At 45.7% G+C, this 14,891-nt stretch overlaps 1 protein-coding gene across 2 annotated transcripts in view; it reads left to right on the top strand.

The window, feature by feature from the left end:
- Positions 1 to 13,158, top strand: part of KDM5B (lysine demethylase 5B) — a 201,472-nt gene extending 188,314 nt beyond the window's left edge. For both annotated transcript variants that reach the window (XM_054025626.1, XM_054025627.1), the window contains 4 exons: positions 1,360 to 1,471; positions 7,924 to 8,078; positions 8,635 to 8,961; positions 12,280 to 13,158. In XM_054025626.1, the coding sequence (XP_053881601.1) occupies positions 1,360 to 1,471; positions 7,924 to 8,078; positions 8,635 to 8,961; positions 12,280 to 12,411 (726 nt within the window). In that variant the 3' untranslated portion in view covers positions 12,412 to 13,158. The remainder of the gene's footprint in view (positions 1 to 1,359; positions 1,472 to 7,923; positions 8,079 to 8,634; positions 8,962 to 12,279) is intronic.
- The last annotated feature ends 1,733 nt before the right edge of the window (positions 13,159 to 14,891 follow it).

Here is a 14,891-nt window from a genome sequence, read left to right on the forward strand (position 1 = left end):
ACATTAGATGTACGCAGGGCCTTGTCCTTCTATTTGAATAGAACCAAACCTTTTAGAAACTCTTCTAGACTCTTTGTCTCCATCGCGGAGCGTTCCAAAGGGATTCCTATTTCTACCCAGCGACTTTCAAACTGGATTTCTCAGTGCATCCGATTGTGCTATCAGATGAAGAAGGTTACACCTCCAGCCGGCATCAGAACTCACTCCACTACATCTCTGGCTGCCTCGGTGGCTTTCTTACGCAAAGTTCCCCTAGCTGACATCTGTAAAGCAGCCACTTGGACCTCTGAACTCACATTTGTTTAACACTATGCCTTTACTCAGGGCCCTCTCTCTGATACACGATTGGGCAGAGCTGTACTATCTACGGCATTCCTATCAGATCCGAAGTCCCTACCTCCTTGAGACACACTGCTTTTAAGTCACCTGGAGTGGAGCACCCACAGGGACATCTCTCAAAGAAGAAGAGGAGGTTACTCACCCTGTGCAGTAACTGACGTTCTTCAAGATGAGTGTCCCTGTGGGTGCTCCACTACCCACCCTCCTCCTCTCTACTTCGGAGTTGGGGTAGCCTCCATTGTAGAGAAGGAACTGAGGAGACCGGCCACGCATGCGCACTATTAAGATAGACTCAGAGCGGGGGGGCAGGCTCTATGCATGCGAGTCCGGTACGAGTACTGCTACAACAATCTCCGAGCAAAGGCACAGGGATGCACCAACACCTGGATTGGAGCACCCACAGGGACACTCATCTCGAAGAACGTCCGTTACTACACAGGGTGAGTAACCTCCTCCTCTTACTTTCCTAATCTGTTCATTTTGGTGCATGTTAACCTACACTTTAAACTGACCTTGCAATTAATCCTATGACTAGTACAGAATCTCAGTGCAAGAATTCCCTTCTCATTTTTAAGAAGCGAAGGAAATTAGCTATAAAATTTACATTAATGCAGCATTGGGACTGAGATTTTACAGACACCAAAGTCAAGAAAGTCTGTTATTCCCAGGTGACCATAACTTGGCTCCACTGTACATGCCCGCACTTCTCCATTAGAGATCATATAAAGTGGTAGAAGAAGCTAGATCAATGCAGTGGGGCCAGTTTACATGGTCTCTGTGGAATCCATAATTCACAGCTTTTCATATAAAAACTCCAGCCATAACATTGCTTTTAATAAATTTCCAGGTTTAAGGTAAAGGAGGATACAAGGAGTTTGATAGAATTAATGAGTTGCAATACTAAAAGTTAAAAACACTTCAAATAGAAATGAGTGTTTGTTTTGTTGCAGTATCTGACACATTTAACTCAAAATTTGTTATACAAAACGGTGTGTTTAATAAATGTTTCTCTTCCCTTAGGTATCTCAGACAATTGATGCAATGTCTTTTTCTCTGCCTCATGACTGGGATAACAGAACCATGTATTTACATTCTCCCTTTTCTTCAAGACAGAACTGCATTCCCTTTCATGGTTTGTTATACTTCACTTACATTTTTCAGTGTATGACTGGGAGACCTGAAGCATAAAAATGGGGGCCCTGCCTTGTTCTCTGGTCCTTGCTTTTGAGTCATGGAGAGTAGAGGGATTTGTTCATAAAGTCAGTTTGGGCTGAACCACAAGCTGGGAAGCCAGATGAATGGGCTTAATCTTTCTAAGGCAGGCCTCATAGTATAGGAGCATGTTAATTCCCTGGGCAAGTTAATGATAGAAAGGTAAGGGATGTGTCATTTTATTGATAAATAACTACAGAATCATAATTTCAATGATGTCATTTTCTGCGGCATGACAGGGGGGCTCTCGCTATCATCCCCTGGCTCCAAACTCCACATCCTACAATTGGTCGAAATTTTGATAATACAATGTTTTCAGAAATGGCTTGAGTTGGGTGAGCTCTTTCTCACATCAATACAGTGGTACCAGACATGACAAACCTATAACAATTAAGTAGATATATATTAAAAAAATGTTCAAAAATCAATTTTTTAAATTGTAATTTAACACAGGCTTGTCAAACGTATAGCTCTCACAAAGTTAAATTGTGGCCCTCAACTGACAGTACTGTGATGTCAGTTAATGCACAGCACATACCTGACTAATATTTTGTAATGTTCCCGATTACCATAAATAGGAGTGCTTCAAATTGATTCGCCATCATCCGCAAAAAAGAAGCGGGTTAGTGTATTGATTGTCAATTTTGTTTATCATTTCAAAAGAGTTGTAGTGAGGCAATGGTTAGGACGTCAGCATCCAGCCAGAAATTATGGAATCCATCTGCAAATGGTATGCGCATCGTTACCTAACATACATGACATAATTAATTACAATCCCAAAGTAATTTATTACAAAATCCTTGTTTTTACTGTGGTCTTGATAGTTTTAGACATCAATGGGGAAATGAAGCATACTGACTAGTAGCTGAATCTTTGGACAATACCACCGCGGAGGACCTGGTTAAACACAACGTTTAGTGGCATCTTACATGCTAGAAGACATGCACCCATAAAGGTTGGAAAGGAAGTACATCAAGCATCAGGAAAAAGTTGAAGATGCTGGGACAAGTGCCCGCTGTGGGCAAGGTTCACCTTATACTAGGCCCCCTGGCATGTGTTTCAAAAAGAACATCTGTTTCTTCTGTGGGAAGCCAGAAGGAGCCCATTAAGCACTGTTTCAACACATGAGATGGTTAAGAAACTGTATGAAGCAGTCAAATTTTGGTGAGAATGTTGCATGGAAAATAAAGGTAAGTGGTGCATTGACACAAAAGAGAGCCCCGCATATGACATTGCGTATCACATTGAGTGTCACACCAAGAATGTATGTAAAACATACTTATTTTTCTACTGCAAACTGTGGGACTCAGCTGGAATTGATAAATTGCCACGTAGGTGCTTTGAATGGGATTGAAGAGGAACAAATGTTTAACAGAAAGGCTCTTAAACCATTTGTTGAAGATGAACTATGGGATGTGGACACAGTTTTAGCAATCCTTTCTGCGGAAATGAAACACAGCGCATATCCTTAAAAGATCCAAAAAATGTGGCACTATCAGAAGTGGCACTATCAAAAGCAAATGCATGTCTTGCATGGCCTTTCTAAGCCAGCACTTACTAACAATGTGACTGGTACCTTATTGCAGCAGAGGCCTTTCTTCATAGCATTTAGAGTATGGCTGAGGTACAAGCTCTCAACAAACCGTTAACACCTGCCAAGACTTGGCTGAACACTTCATTATGAAGACACAGAGGAAATACTGAACCTATGACAAAGTCCCCTCCTGTTTGAAATGAATGTAGAGGAATTAATTTAAAAATTACCGGAAAGAAGAGACTTCATGGTATTGCACCTCTTCAGTACAAAATAATTGACTCCACGAACATCTCCAATGTCACAATGAAGAAGTTACTGTCACACATTCTCATGAAGGACAGGTTAACCCTATACTTTACAGGAAAAACGCTCCAGCATGCGAAAAATTGCTCGAAGAATTTTGTCATTTCATGGTGTAATGAAGCTACTTCCTCACGCTATTCAGTGGAGTTCCTTCATAGTTCCCATCGGGAGGCTGTCATTAAAATTATGTTGCATGCCATCAGTATTGCAGAGAGAGGTGCTACTGAACTCCAGATTTTTGTACAAGACACACATGTTCTAGTGCCCTATGTGAGGCACTACCTAAGACTTCCACAAGATTGTTTTTTGTGCTTGCTGTTGGGGAATAGAATTGCTGTATGTCCTTTAGAGATGTGTTCCTATTACTCGGACTATTAAAAGTCACTGCACTCCCAGGCTTCCATGCCCTCTCAGGATGTGGCACTACTGGAAGGTTGACTGGAAAGACCAAATTATCTTAGCAGACAGTATTTGATTCAGCCTCCGAAGATACTCTGTTTGCTCTGAAGGTGCTTGGAATGGCTGAGACAGTCACTTATGAGGTCATAAATGCACTGGAGGCATTCATATGCCTGGCTTACAATTTGAAGACCAGCATTATGACACTTGCAGAGCTATGTTGGTGGATGTTTTCCAAGAAGCAGACAAACTGAGAAAAATTGCCACTAAGATGGGGTGCAGTTATACCTGCTATTAAGAGGGCAAATTGTCAAGCAATGGAATGGCTCTGGGATGATTTAGTGCATCCAAAGCTACCCTTCCCAACTGGGCATGTATGGGACTTGGAGAATGGACTGATCATATCAATTACGTGTGAAATACGATGCACTTCTAAATCAATCTTTCAGCTAATCAACTGCTTGTGCAAAGACCAGATGATAACCACACTGCAAATGTTAGGCCAGCAACCTGCCTTGTATAGAGATATGCAAGAGCAGCATGGATGAGGATCAGTATGATAACGTGTTTATCAGTGGTTCCCTAGACCGAGATGACTTTGAGTAAATGTTTTTAGTCCTACATGACCAGGCTGACTTCCCTACGTTTACCAAAAGTCAATGTCTCTCTTTTGTTATGTAAGCAATGCATCCCTGTTTTAAAACATAATTTTAAAAAGTTGATTTCTAAATATTTTCTCTCGTATGTATCTACATAATTGTTCTAGGTTTGTCATGTTTGGTACCAGTAGACCATGGAAGAAAGGTCTTTCGAATGATACCCAACTTGACCCATTTCCAACAACATTGTATTATCAAAAATTCCATCAATCGGAGGGCCTGGAGTTGGGAGCCAGGAAGGCAGTGAGTGCCTGCTGCCATGCTGCAGAGGGTGACACCATTGAAATGGCACTTCTGTAGATTTTTACTAATCAAATGACACATCCACTATCATACTGATCTGTTGCCTAGCATAGATGATCTAATGTGGACCAAACCAGTACAAATGGCATCTTTCCACCTGTCTCCAAAAGCCACCCTTGTTGCTTCCTGCCTTTCACTCCAGACATTTGCTGCTTCAGATGCCAAGGTCTGGCCTTATATTTAGTTTTTACTTTGGTGTGCTGTTAATATGGAACTTAACTGTAGTGATAATTGTACGTTTATTTACGTATTCCAATTTAGAACAGTCTTTTGAGAATGCTATGGTGTAAATTTAAACAAAGAGATGCTCTAAAACTCCACAGTCAGTTATGGATTCAGTACACATTTCATTTGCACAGAGTCCTTGTACAAAAATGTTCATGTGTTTACATAAGAATTTTGAGTTATGCCTTAAACTGCTTTAAAAGCTCAATGGAAAAGATGGGTGTATTAAAGCTTAACAGTAATTATACAGTGAGAAACAGTTTTAGGTATCAGCCTTTAGTTTCAGTTAGAGATTTACAAAAGTATTGTATTAGTAACTTCCCACGCCCATCCTTGGCTTTACTGTGGATTCTCTCCATGGTTTTGTATCTGATTCACCTTTTTCTTTTGTGATTCTGAAAATCTTTCTCCTTTGATTCAAAGGACCATTATTTAACTCTCTCTCTCATGTTGCTTCAAATTGGTGAGAAGCAGCTAAGACAGATGCCTGTCCCTCAGCCTATCAGCTGAGATAGAAATAATAACCCAGACACTGAATAAGTCATTTTTATGATGGTGACCCAGAGAGTTTGACGGGGCTATTCACGGTAAAAGTCTCCACCACCATATGACTGCCCACAAGTTACTGCACAGGCCTTTATCTTTTCTTCAGTTACATTGTTGTAATTAGAGATGAAAAGTGAAGTATCTGACCAGATTTATTAGAGATGTTTTGCACAAAGACTGTTAGTTAAGCATAAAAAATCTTCCCCAAATTTTCCTTTTTATTGATTTATGTATTATTGGCAGTAGCAGATTTGCCATGGTGCCGGGGGCCCACACTTCAGGGGGCCCCGGCCAGGCCTACTCTTCGCCCCCCCCCCCCTGCAGAGGGCAGAAGCTTGGTGTTGCTGGCACTGAGGCTCCTACTATAGTAGGACAGCCAAGCTCCCCCTCCCCTGCCTTTTCTCACAGCTTGCTGCGTTCCCGCCCTCCCTCTCCCTGCCACCCATCAGCTGATTGCCGGCAGGAGGGAGGGGGAAGAGCGGAGCCACAGCATGCTCGCCACTGGGGAGAGGAGGCAGAGAAGGGGCAAGGCTTTGAGGAAGGGGGTGGAATGAGCATACCTATTCTGTGAACGCAGAGCTGCGTAGCCCAGGTGAAAAAAGAAGGTGCTGCTCAGCTCCCTGGACTTTGCAGCTGGACACCGCCTTCTGGGTCCTAGTGCTGGTTGAGCTCCCTTCTGTGTGCTGGGAGCCATCCTTCATTTTGTACAATAGTGAGTGCCCACGGTTGGACAGAGGCAGTGGGGAAGGAAGGTGCATGGGATCGGGAAGAGAAGGGGATAGGGCAGGGAATCGACAACCTTCGGCCCACAGCGGGCCGGGCCAGTTTGTTTACCTGCTGCATCCACAGGTTCGGCCGACCACGGGTCCCACTGGCCGCGGTTCGCCATTCCAGGCCAATGGGGGGCTGCAGGAAGCAGCGTGGGCTGAGGGATGTGCTGGTCGCGGCTTCTTGCAGCCCCCATTGGCCTGGAGTGGCGAACCACGGCCAGTGGGAGCTGCGATCAGCCAAACCTGCGGACACAGCAAGTAAACCAACCGGCCTGGCCCACCAGGGGGCTTACCCTGGGCGGGCCGCGGGCTGAAGGTTACCAATCCCTGGGATGGGGAAGCGGGTGCCCAGCATGTGGATCCCCTTGGTAGCAGCTGGGGCTCCCCTGTTAAGCAGTCCCATCAAACCCTGACCCTGACAAGCTCCACCTCCCCTGCATCTGTACCACCCCGATGAGCCCCCCCGACACCCTCCCCACTGAGCCCCAACCACCTACACCCCCACCCAAATGAACCCCACCTCCCCTGCACCCAGACTCCACCCCCACCCCCGCTGAGCTCCAACCACTTTCACTTGGTCCCCCCGCAGACTCCCATTGCCCCTGCACCTGGCACCTCCCTGTGCATCCAGATCCCCCACTGAGCTGCCTGTACCTAGACTGCCCCCCATAGAACCCTCTTACCCCTCACACAGAACCCTCTTACCCCTATCTGGATACCCCCACACTAAGTCCCTCTGCACTTGGATCCTGCTGCTGGGCTGAACCTCCCTGCCCACATCTGGTGTGCCTGGGGCAAAAGGGGCAGGGCCCCAGGGTGTTTCTGTGGTAGGCATGGCCCTTGTTCTGTGGCAGGGTCAGGTTCAGCCTCACTGCCAAGTCCCTGTCCCAGGGGGCTGGGGGAGGCTGCAGGGTATTCTCCCACCTCCATGCAGCTAGTGGCCTGTGCTCCTCACTGCCATGGTGGAGCTCCCACATTTTTTTTTTTTTTTTTTTTTTTTTTTTTTACAATAAATAATCAGAATTTTAAAATATTATACACAGAATTTGATGCAGAATTTTCTCAGGAATATGGGGCACTGTACAACTGTGATGGTGGGACTGTGAAGCGGGTGCTGGACAGTAGGGGAGCGGTGTGCCGGGTGCTGTGCAGATGTGGTGGGAGGTCAGCGGGAAGGTTCTCTAGGCAGGGGGTGCTGGGCAAGGGATCTGTGGAGGAAGTCTCTGGGTGAGGGGGCACTGGCATAAGGGCAGGGCACTGGGCAGGGGGCAGTGTGGAAGGGGCACGCTGGTAGCACAGGGCTGGGCAGGCCAGTGTGCATCTAGCAGTTTTGGGTTTGTAAACAGTGCCCTTGTGCTGGGCAGGCCAGTGTGCATCTAGCAGTTTTGGGTTTATAAACAGTGCCCTTGTCCTGCCGCACTGCACTTCATTGCCCCCAACTGGCCCCTCGCTTTGTGGACGGCCCGCCATCACATGCCCTATTTCCCCAACGGGGGCCCACAAATATGTTTGGCGCCGAGCCCAGAAAAAGTTAATCTGGCCCTGACTATTGGGAAAGAATTTTCTAAATCTCTGTATTTATCACAAGCCTTGACATTAGAAAATTAAAATTTTTGTTTTGTTGTTGTAGCCATTAGCGCAGAGCTGGATGAGCTGCTGATGGAGGCCCATTTGCTACAGGTTTCACTGCCTGAAATACAAGAGCTCTACCAGATCTTACTCACAAAGCACAGCCCTGTTCTGCAAACAGAACAGAGGTCAGCAATAGGACCAACAAGTGAAAAGGCAGGTATCTGACAACACCACAGATCCCTCTGTTTGGGGCCCTTCCCAAGCAGAGAGGTTCTGACTGGACTCCGTAAACTTCAAAAGTGTGTGTGTGTCTGTCTGTCTGTCTGTCTTCAGGAGGGATTGGGAACTTTGTGCAACTCTCTCTGCAGGTTTCTCTGTCTGTGAATATAATTTTTGTTGCATTTCTGCATCCTGAAACTGCATTTGCTGGTCATTTATATGACTTAATTATGGCCATTCTCATTCTAATAGTAACCAGATACTAATGAGTCCAGTGGGGAAGAGGAGGCTTTTCCTTGGAAACTGGAAACTTGTAAAGCTGCTTTGGAGGAGAGAAAGAAAGGAGGGAGTCACTCATTCATTCCAACTCTTGCTTTGACCCAATATTCAGCCCTTAAGAATAGCTGCAGAGTGAGTGTGTTTAGTGTGCCATAGAGGGCGGCCCTCCTTTCAGTGTAGCAATGGATGGGTGATATGTTGGAGGGGAAGATAGATCACTGAATAACGGATTAAAGTCCTTAGGGTTTTGCTTCAATATCCTTCCCACTAGAACGAGTGCTGCCGGGGGAAGAAAGATGGAGTTGGTTCTGTGGAGAGAAAATTAAAGAGGCGCTTTGAAAGAGAGGGCTTCTGTGGTGAGAAGAGAGCAAGAGTAAAAAAACTGAGAACACCCAAAAAGAAGAAATTGAAGCTGAATCCCTCCAAGGATCTCAGCAATAGTAAACTGGAGAGAGAGCGAGAACGGCTTTTTGAGGCGCAGCACTCCAGCGAAAGCCACTTGCTTCCCTTGGATATGTCTTTCTCTGAGCAGGAGGACTCGGAGGATGAAGATGCAATCTGCCCTGCGGTGAACTGCCTGCAGCCTGAAGGAGATGAGGTCAGTGAATGGGAAGCCTGCTGTGGGGCACTGAATGCAGGGAGCAGGTGATATCAGAACTGCTCCCTAATCCTTTTGTTAGACCAACATTATCGACAAAGAGAGTGAGAGCTATTTCAGACACTGGGCACCTGGAAAACCTGAGGAGTTCATCCTTGCCTTTAGTCTCTTCCCTACAGGAACTTTTCTTTGAGTACCTAGCAACTATTGGAACCACTTAGAATAGAATCACATTTTCATAGGAACTTCTCCCAGTGTCTCCAGTAACTCACTTTTCAGGTAGACAGAAGTAGCTCTAAAAGGGCCATTTGGCAACTGGCTGCTGCTTGCTGCATCTCCTATTAAGCTTGGAGGGAGATCCTTACAATTCCAGATTTCTTACAATCCTACTGTGTTTCTTTGATAGAAAAGTTACTACTGTTTCTCCTTAAAGGCTGCTTGAAAGGCTGTTTTTAAAAATCTTAGGTTGTGTCTACACACAAAGTTTCCACCAGCTAAATCAGTTTCTCAACTGAAATATCAAAATCAACGCAAGCCCCTTTGAGTGGACATTCCTAAATCAGTTTAAGAATGTTTGATGCCAATTTAATGTAGTTTGGCTTGTTACCAAATAAATTGATATTAGTCACGTTATGGTGCAGCTGACCTGCCCATTGTCAGGCTGGGACCATGCCTCACTTTCCCCACTGGCTGGATGGTTCTGGCTGAGCCAAAAAAATCCCCTTTCCAGGTAGACAGAGTCCAAAAAGGCAAACCATACCAAATTCCTTGGGTACTGCCCCCTCAGAGTCTTGGAGCACCTTCATTTTCTCAGGGATTCTCCCCTCTTAATGCAAGGGTCTCAAATGGGGCTTCTAAGGCTTCTTTGATAGGCTTCTTCCTTTAGCACTTTCCCCTTGCAAAGATTAGCACACCTGCCCATCCTTCATCTCCTCCTTGGCAGAGAGAAACTCAGCAGGTCCTACCATATCCCTGATCCTCCCCCAGACTGAGGCAAGCAAGTCTTTTTATATCCAACATGCTTTAGCATCTAAGGGTTACTGGGCTACAAGTTCCAGAATTTCTCAGTTATTGGGAGAAACCCTGTCTCAGGAGTAAGCTGAACTCTGTGAAAGGTATAAGCTCTGATATACCACTAGTAAACCAATTTGTGTGCCCACACAAAGGGGGTTGCTCTAATTTTACTGATTCAGTTTCTGACCCAATTTAGTTTAATTCATGTGATTTCTGAGAGTGGCTAAGGCAGCAGATCTCAACCTGTGGCCCATGGGCTGCATGTGGCCCAATTAGCACACAGCTGCAGCCCAGCTGTGTGCTAAAAAAAATTCAAGATTTGCTGTTCTGGTCTGATAGGGGACAGGCCTGGCTGAGGGGGAGACAGTGTCTGGCAGCCTGCAGGAGGGCTCCTACCAGGAGGGGGCTGGTGAGTGGAGCAGGAGAGTGGGTCTCTGGGCAGGTTTGGGGCGGGAGGGGCCTCAGCTGTGAGGGAGTGGGCGGCGCTGGGAACCCTGGGTTTGCAAGGTGCCAGGTTTTAGCTGCCTGGGGCTCCACTCCTGGCCCGGCACAGGGGTCCTGGCTACCTAGCCACTCAGGGTGGGGGTCCAGAGGCCAGCTGCCCGGCCCCATACAGTGGGGTCCCGAGGTCCAGCTGCCCAGCCTCGCACCGCGGGGTCTGGATCCCCCACCCAGGGCACCCCTCCTGGCCCCCTCTGTGGAGGGGGTTCTGAGCAGGGGGGCACGCTGGGCATAGGGGACTGTAGAGGGTTTGGGGGCGGGTGCTGTGGTTCTCAAGCTGTGTCCCACATAACACAATAATAAATAGGTTGAGAACCACTGGGCTAAGGCCTTAGTGATGCAGTAAAAATAATGCATGGAGCTCAGCCATTGCTTCTCCCTACACCTCTAACAGGTAACATGGAATGAGGTTTTTTTTTTCCAAACAGAAATTTTCATGATGAGGTCATAGGGCGGAGCTAACAACTTCTTGGCCTATATCCTTCTGGGTTTCAAATTATGCAGTTCTTATTAGGACACAGTAGATTTAAAACTTATATTGCTTTATGTACATTTGTTCTCAGCTCTTGTTAAGTTACAACATCAGCTTCTGAAAGTAACAGTGATTTAGACAGAGAACTCCTTCTGTTCTTCTGGCAACTTTGGGCCAGATTTTGAAAGGTGTTTAAGGGCGTAAAGATGCAAATAAGCACCTAGTGGGATTTTCAAAATCACCTAGTACCTAACTTCCTACATGATGACATCCCTGTCCATTGCTTTTCTGGAGAAGTGCACACCCTTTCTCAGCCACTCTAGGAGCCTCACCAGTACAGCTTCCCCACAGAGCTTGGGAACTAAGATGGTCCCTCTTCCCTACCTGGAACTGTTCCCAGAGTCAGAGAGGAGAGCTAAGCAGTCACCATCCTTTCAGACTCCAGCACCAAACCTGGCAGGAGAGTGTCTGCATTGAGCCAGAGTGATGCAGTGAAGGGATGACGGGGTGCAAGCAGGCTGTGTCTCCACCAGTGCCCCTGGGATACAGGTATACGAAGGCTTCATGGCATGGGCAGACAGGAGCAATGAGAGACTCCCTCTGGCCCCCGCATAGCCAAACATAATAAGAGGCAAAGTGGGAGGGTGGAGGCTTCACACAGACCTCCCTCACTGGGCTGGAAGGAGCTCTGCATAGACCTGGGGAGAGATGTGGGCATGTGGAGCCATCCTTGAATTTAGCAGCAAAGAGCATTCCACCCCCACTGCCTGTACAGTAGGCTGGGAGAGCACCAGAAGCCCAAGAGAAAATCTTAGGGCATTAGAGATTATTGCTCTCATGTTCACTGAGCATAGACACTCCCCTATGCAGTATAAAGGAAAGCACCATGTGGCAGCAGGCAATTGATGTGCCCAGTCCCGGGATTGTACATGCACAGCAGGGGCTGAGTTTTTATATTCATGCCCCTTTGGTGCCTGTGTTAGCTCCCCTACTGTTTGTGAGGGTTGCGCACAGTGATGGGAGAAAAACTTCAAAAACTTCAAAAAACAAAATTCAAGCCCCCTCCTCAGGGAGGAGTGGTAGGTAACTGTGTGCGAGTGGTAGGGAGGACACTGCTTTTCACCAAACTGCTTTAGTTACATTTGTGAAACTGACCACAGTGCAAGCTGACTGTGCCCCTAGCAGTCACTAAGCCAGTCCCTCAGGGTAGAATGTTGGCTGGTTCAAGTAGGTAGATTGCTAAGAGCTTGAAGATAACTTACCACAGAAGGTTTGCACTTTATCTGCTGCCTTTTTCTCTGAACACTAATCTGTCTGCTCTTTGCAATTAGGTGGATTGGGTCCAGTGTGATGGCAGCTGCAATCAGTGGTTCCATCAGGTATGTGTGGGCATTTCTCCTGAGATGGCAGAGAAGGAAGACTACATCTGCATCAGCTGTTCTGGGAAGGACTCTCAATATTGAAAGTAAAACTCACCAGAAGTCAGTCAGGACTCCATTAAGGAAGATTATCAGAATTTCTCCATAAAGTCACAGGGCTAGTTTAAGAGCCAGGCTGCAAATGGTGCTACTTCTATCCTCATGGGATCATTTTTCAGAACTCAAACAATTTTTGACACTTTTGTATTTTTTCTCTTGAGCTATTTGTGGTTGTTGAGATTTGAAATGCTGACTGTTTAGTAGGGGTTTCCTCCAGTTTGGAAGGCATTTGAAACATGCACCTTTTATTGTACAGCATTAAATTACCTCTCTCTGGGATATACCAGCATACATAATTCAACTTCGTTTAGGTGCAGAAAAACTGCACCATGAATCCCAATAGATCCTCTTTTGAGGATATCCCTTGTTTACTCTGTTAACTCTGTTTACTCTTTGGAAACTTTTAGTTTTTTTCACTTTGTATTTTTTTTGTAGACTAGGTTTATTTATCTGAGCAATAACTTCTATGTCTGGTTGCAGTGACTGGAATTACAATTCTGAACAGCGTGTTGGTGCTTTTAGCATTGGTTGATGTACAGAAAGCAAATGTTTAGGTCCTAGTGTCACTGATGGACTAGCGTGGTAGAAGACCGAAAAAGCTCTGTAAAGTAATTGCCACTGCTGTATTTTGGCTTTCTCCTTTTTTGGGTATCTTGTATCAAATGTTGCAGTTTCGATTGTGGAATAAACCCCTGGTTATGTTATAAAATTAAATGGTGATGTTTTTAGAGAGCTTGAAATGCAGTTTCCCTTTCCTTCATGATTGGTCTTTACATTAGTGGGCTCCACTTGCTCGAGAAAAGTCCACTATTTATTTCTTTATTTTAAGGAAAATGAACTAGAAAAGCCATGGTGGTTTTTTTTTTTACTCTGTCTTCAGTGTTGGAAGAAGAAATCAAGATCAAATTATTCACACTAAATACATTTTTCAAAAAACTTCTATTTCAATTCAAAAGGGTTTTCTACCAGATTGGATTAGTTAAGGGGTCAGGAGAAAGCTGCCAGGGGGATCTCTAGCATGAGAGCTGCTGCTGCTGTAGGGGTATGAGTTACAATTGACTCATCAGAGAACAGGCATGAAGCTGGAGTGGTACAGCTCATCTCCCCCAATCACATCTTATCTAGTTGTTGTCAAAAGGAGTGGTTACCCCTAAAGCTGGGTCAGCAAAGCACTTGCTTGTGATCTACAGAGAGCTGGCTGGTCATATGGTGCTGGCACTTCTTTGTTTCCAGATCCTTCTACTCATTTTAAGGCTTTTAATGGCAAAGAGCCTGGATGCCCATAAAGCAGCTGTCAACAAGGAAGAGTCAGTCAGTCTAGCTATCTTTGATAGGGACTGCTACTATCAGGACTGCCTTCAGAGGCCATAACTGCCAATGGGGGACAGAGCTGCCAGCCATCATTGGAATAAGAATGGCCTGGGGAAAAAAGAACAAGATAGCCAAGCAGTGTGTGCACAGGAGTAGGCGGAGAAGAGGTGATTGGGAAAAAAGCAAATGCAATTTTAGGTTGCATTAACAGAGGCATAGCATGCAAGTCACGGGAGGTGATAGTACTGCTCTACTCGGTGCTGGTTAGGTCTCAGCTGGAGTACGGTGTCCAATTTTGGTCACCAATGTATAGAAAGGATGTAGAAAAACTGGAAACGATCCAGAGGTGAGTAACAAAGGTGATCAAAGGAATGGATGCAAGCCATATGAGCAAAGGGTGAAGGAACTGGGTATGTTTTGTTTGGAAAAGAGGAGATTAAGCTGTCTTGAAATACTTGAAAGGCTGCCATAAAAAAGATGGCGAGAAGTTGTCTTCTCTTGCCAGAGAGGGTAAGACAAGAGGCAATGGGTACAAACTACAGCACAGCAGATTTAGATTAAATATCAGGAAAAACTTCCTAACTATAAGAACAGTGGAACAAACTGTCTAGGGAAGTCGTGGAAGCTCCTTCATTGGCGGTTTTCAAAAAGAGGCTGGATAGCCATCTGTCTTGAGTGGTTTAGACACAGCCAGTCCTGCATCTTGGCAGGGGATTAGACTAGACCCTTTCAGTACCTTCTAACCCTATGGTTTTATGATTCTATTAATCAAATACTGTCCAGTAAGATAATTTTGGCCTTTCGAGCCAACCTTCCAGTAGTGTCACATTCTGAAAGGGTGTGGAAACCTGGCAATGTGACAGCTTTTAATAGTCCAAGTGATAGGAACACATCTCTAAAGGATATACAGCAATTCTCTTCCCCAGCAACAAGCGCAAAAAACAGATTCTTGCAAAAATTTTGGATAGCAGCTCATGGAGACCACTAGAACATTTTCCTGTGCAAATATCTGGAATTTAGTAGCACCTCTATATGGGTATGTCTCCATAGCAAATCAAAACCTGCAGCTGGCCCTTACGAGCTGACTTGGGCATGGGCTGTGTAGACTTCTGGGCTTGGACGTGAACGCAGGCTGTAGGACCCTGCAGGGTGGG

This window comes from Malaclemys terrapin, chromosome 4 (assembly GCF_027887155.1).
Source record: "Malaclemys terrapin pileata isolate rMalTer1 chromosome 4, rMalTer1.hap1, whole genome shotgun sequence".
Lineage (NCBI taxonomy): Eukaryota > Metazoa > Chordata > Testudines > Emydidae > Malaclemys > Malaclemys terrapin.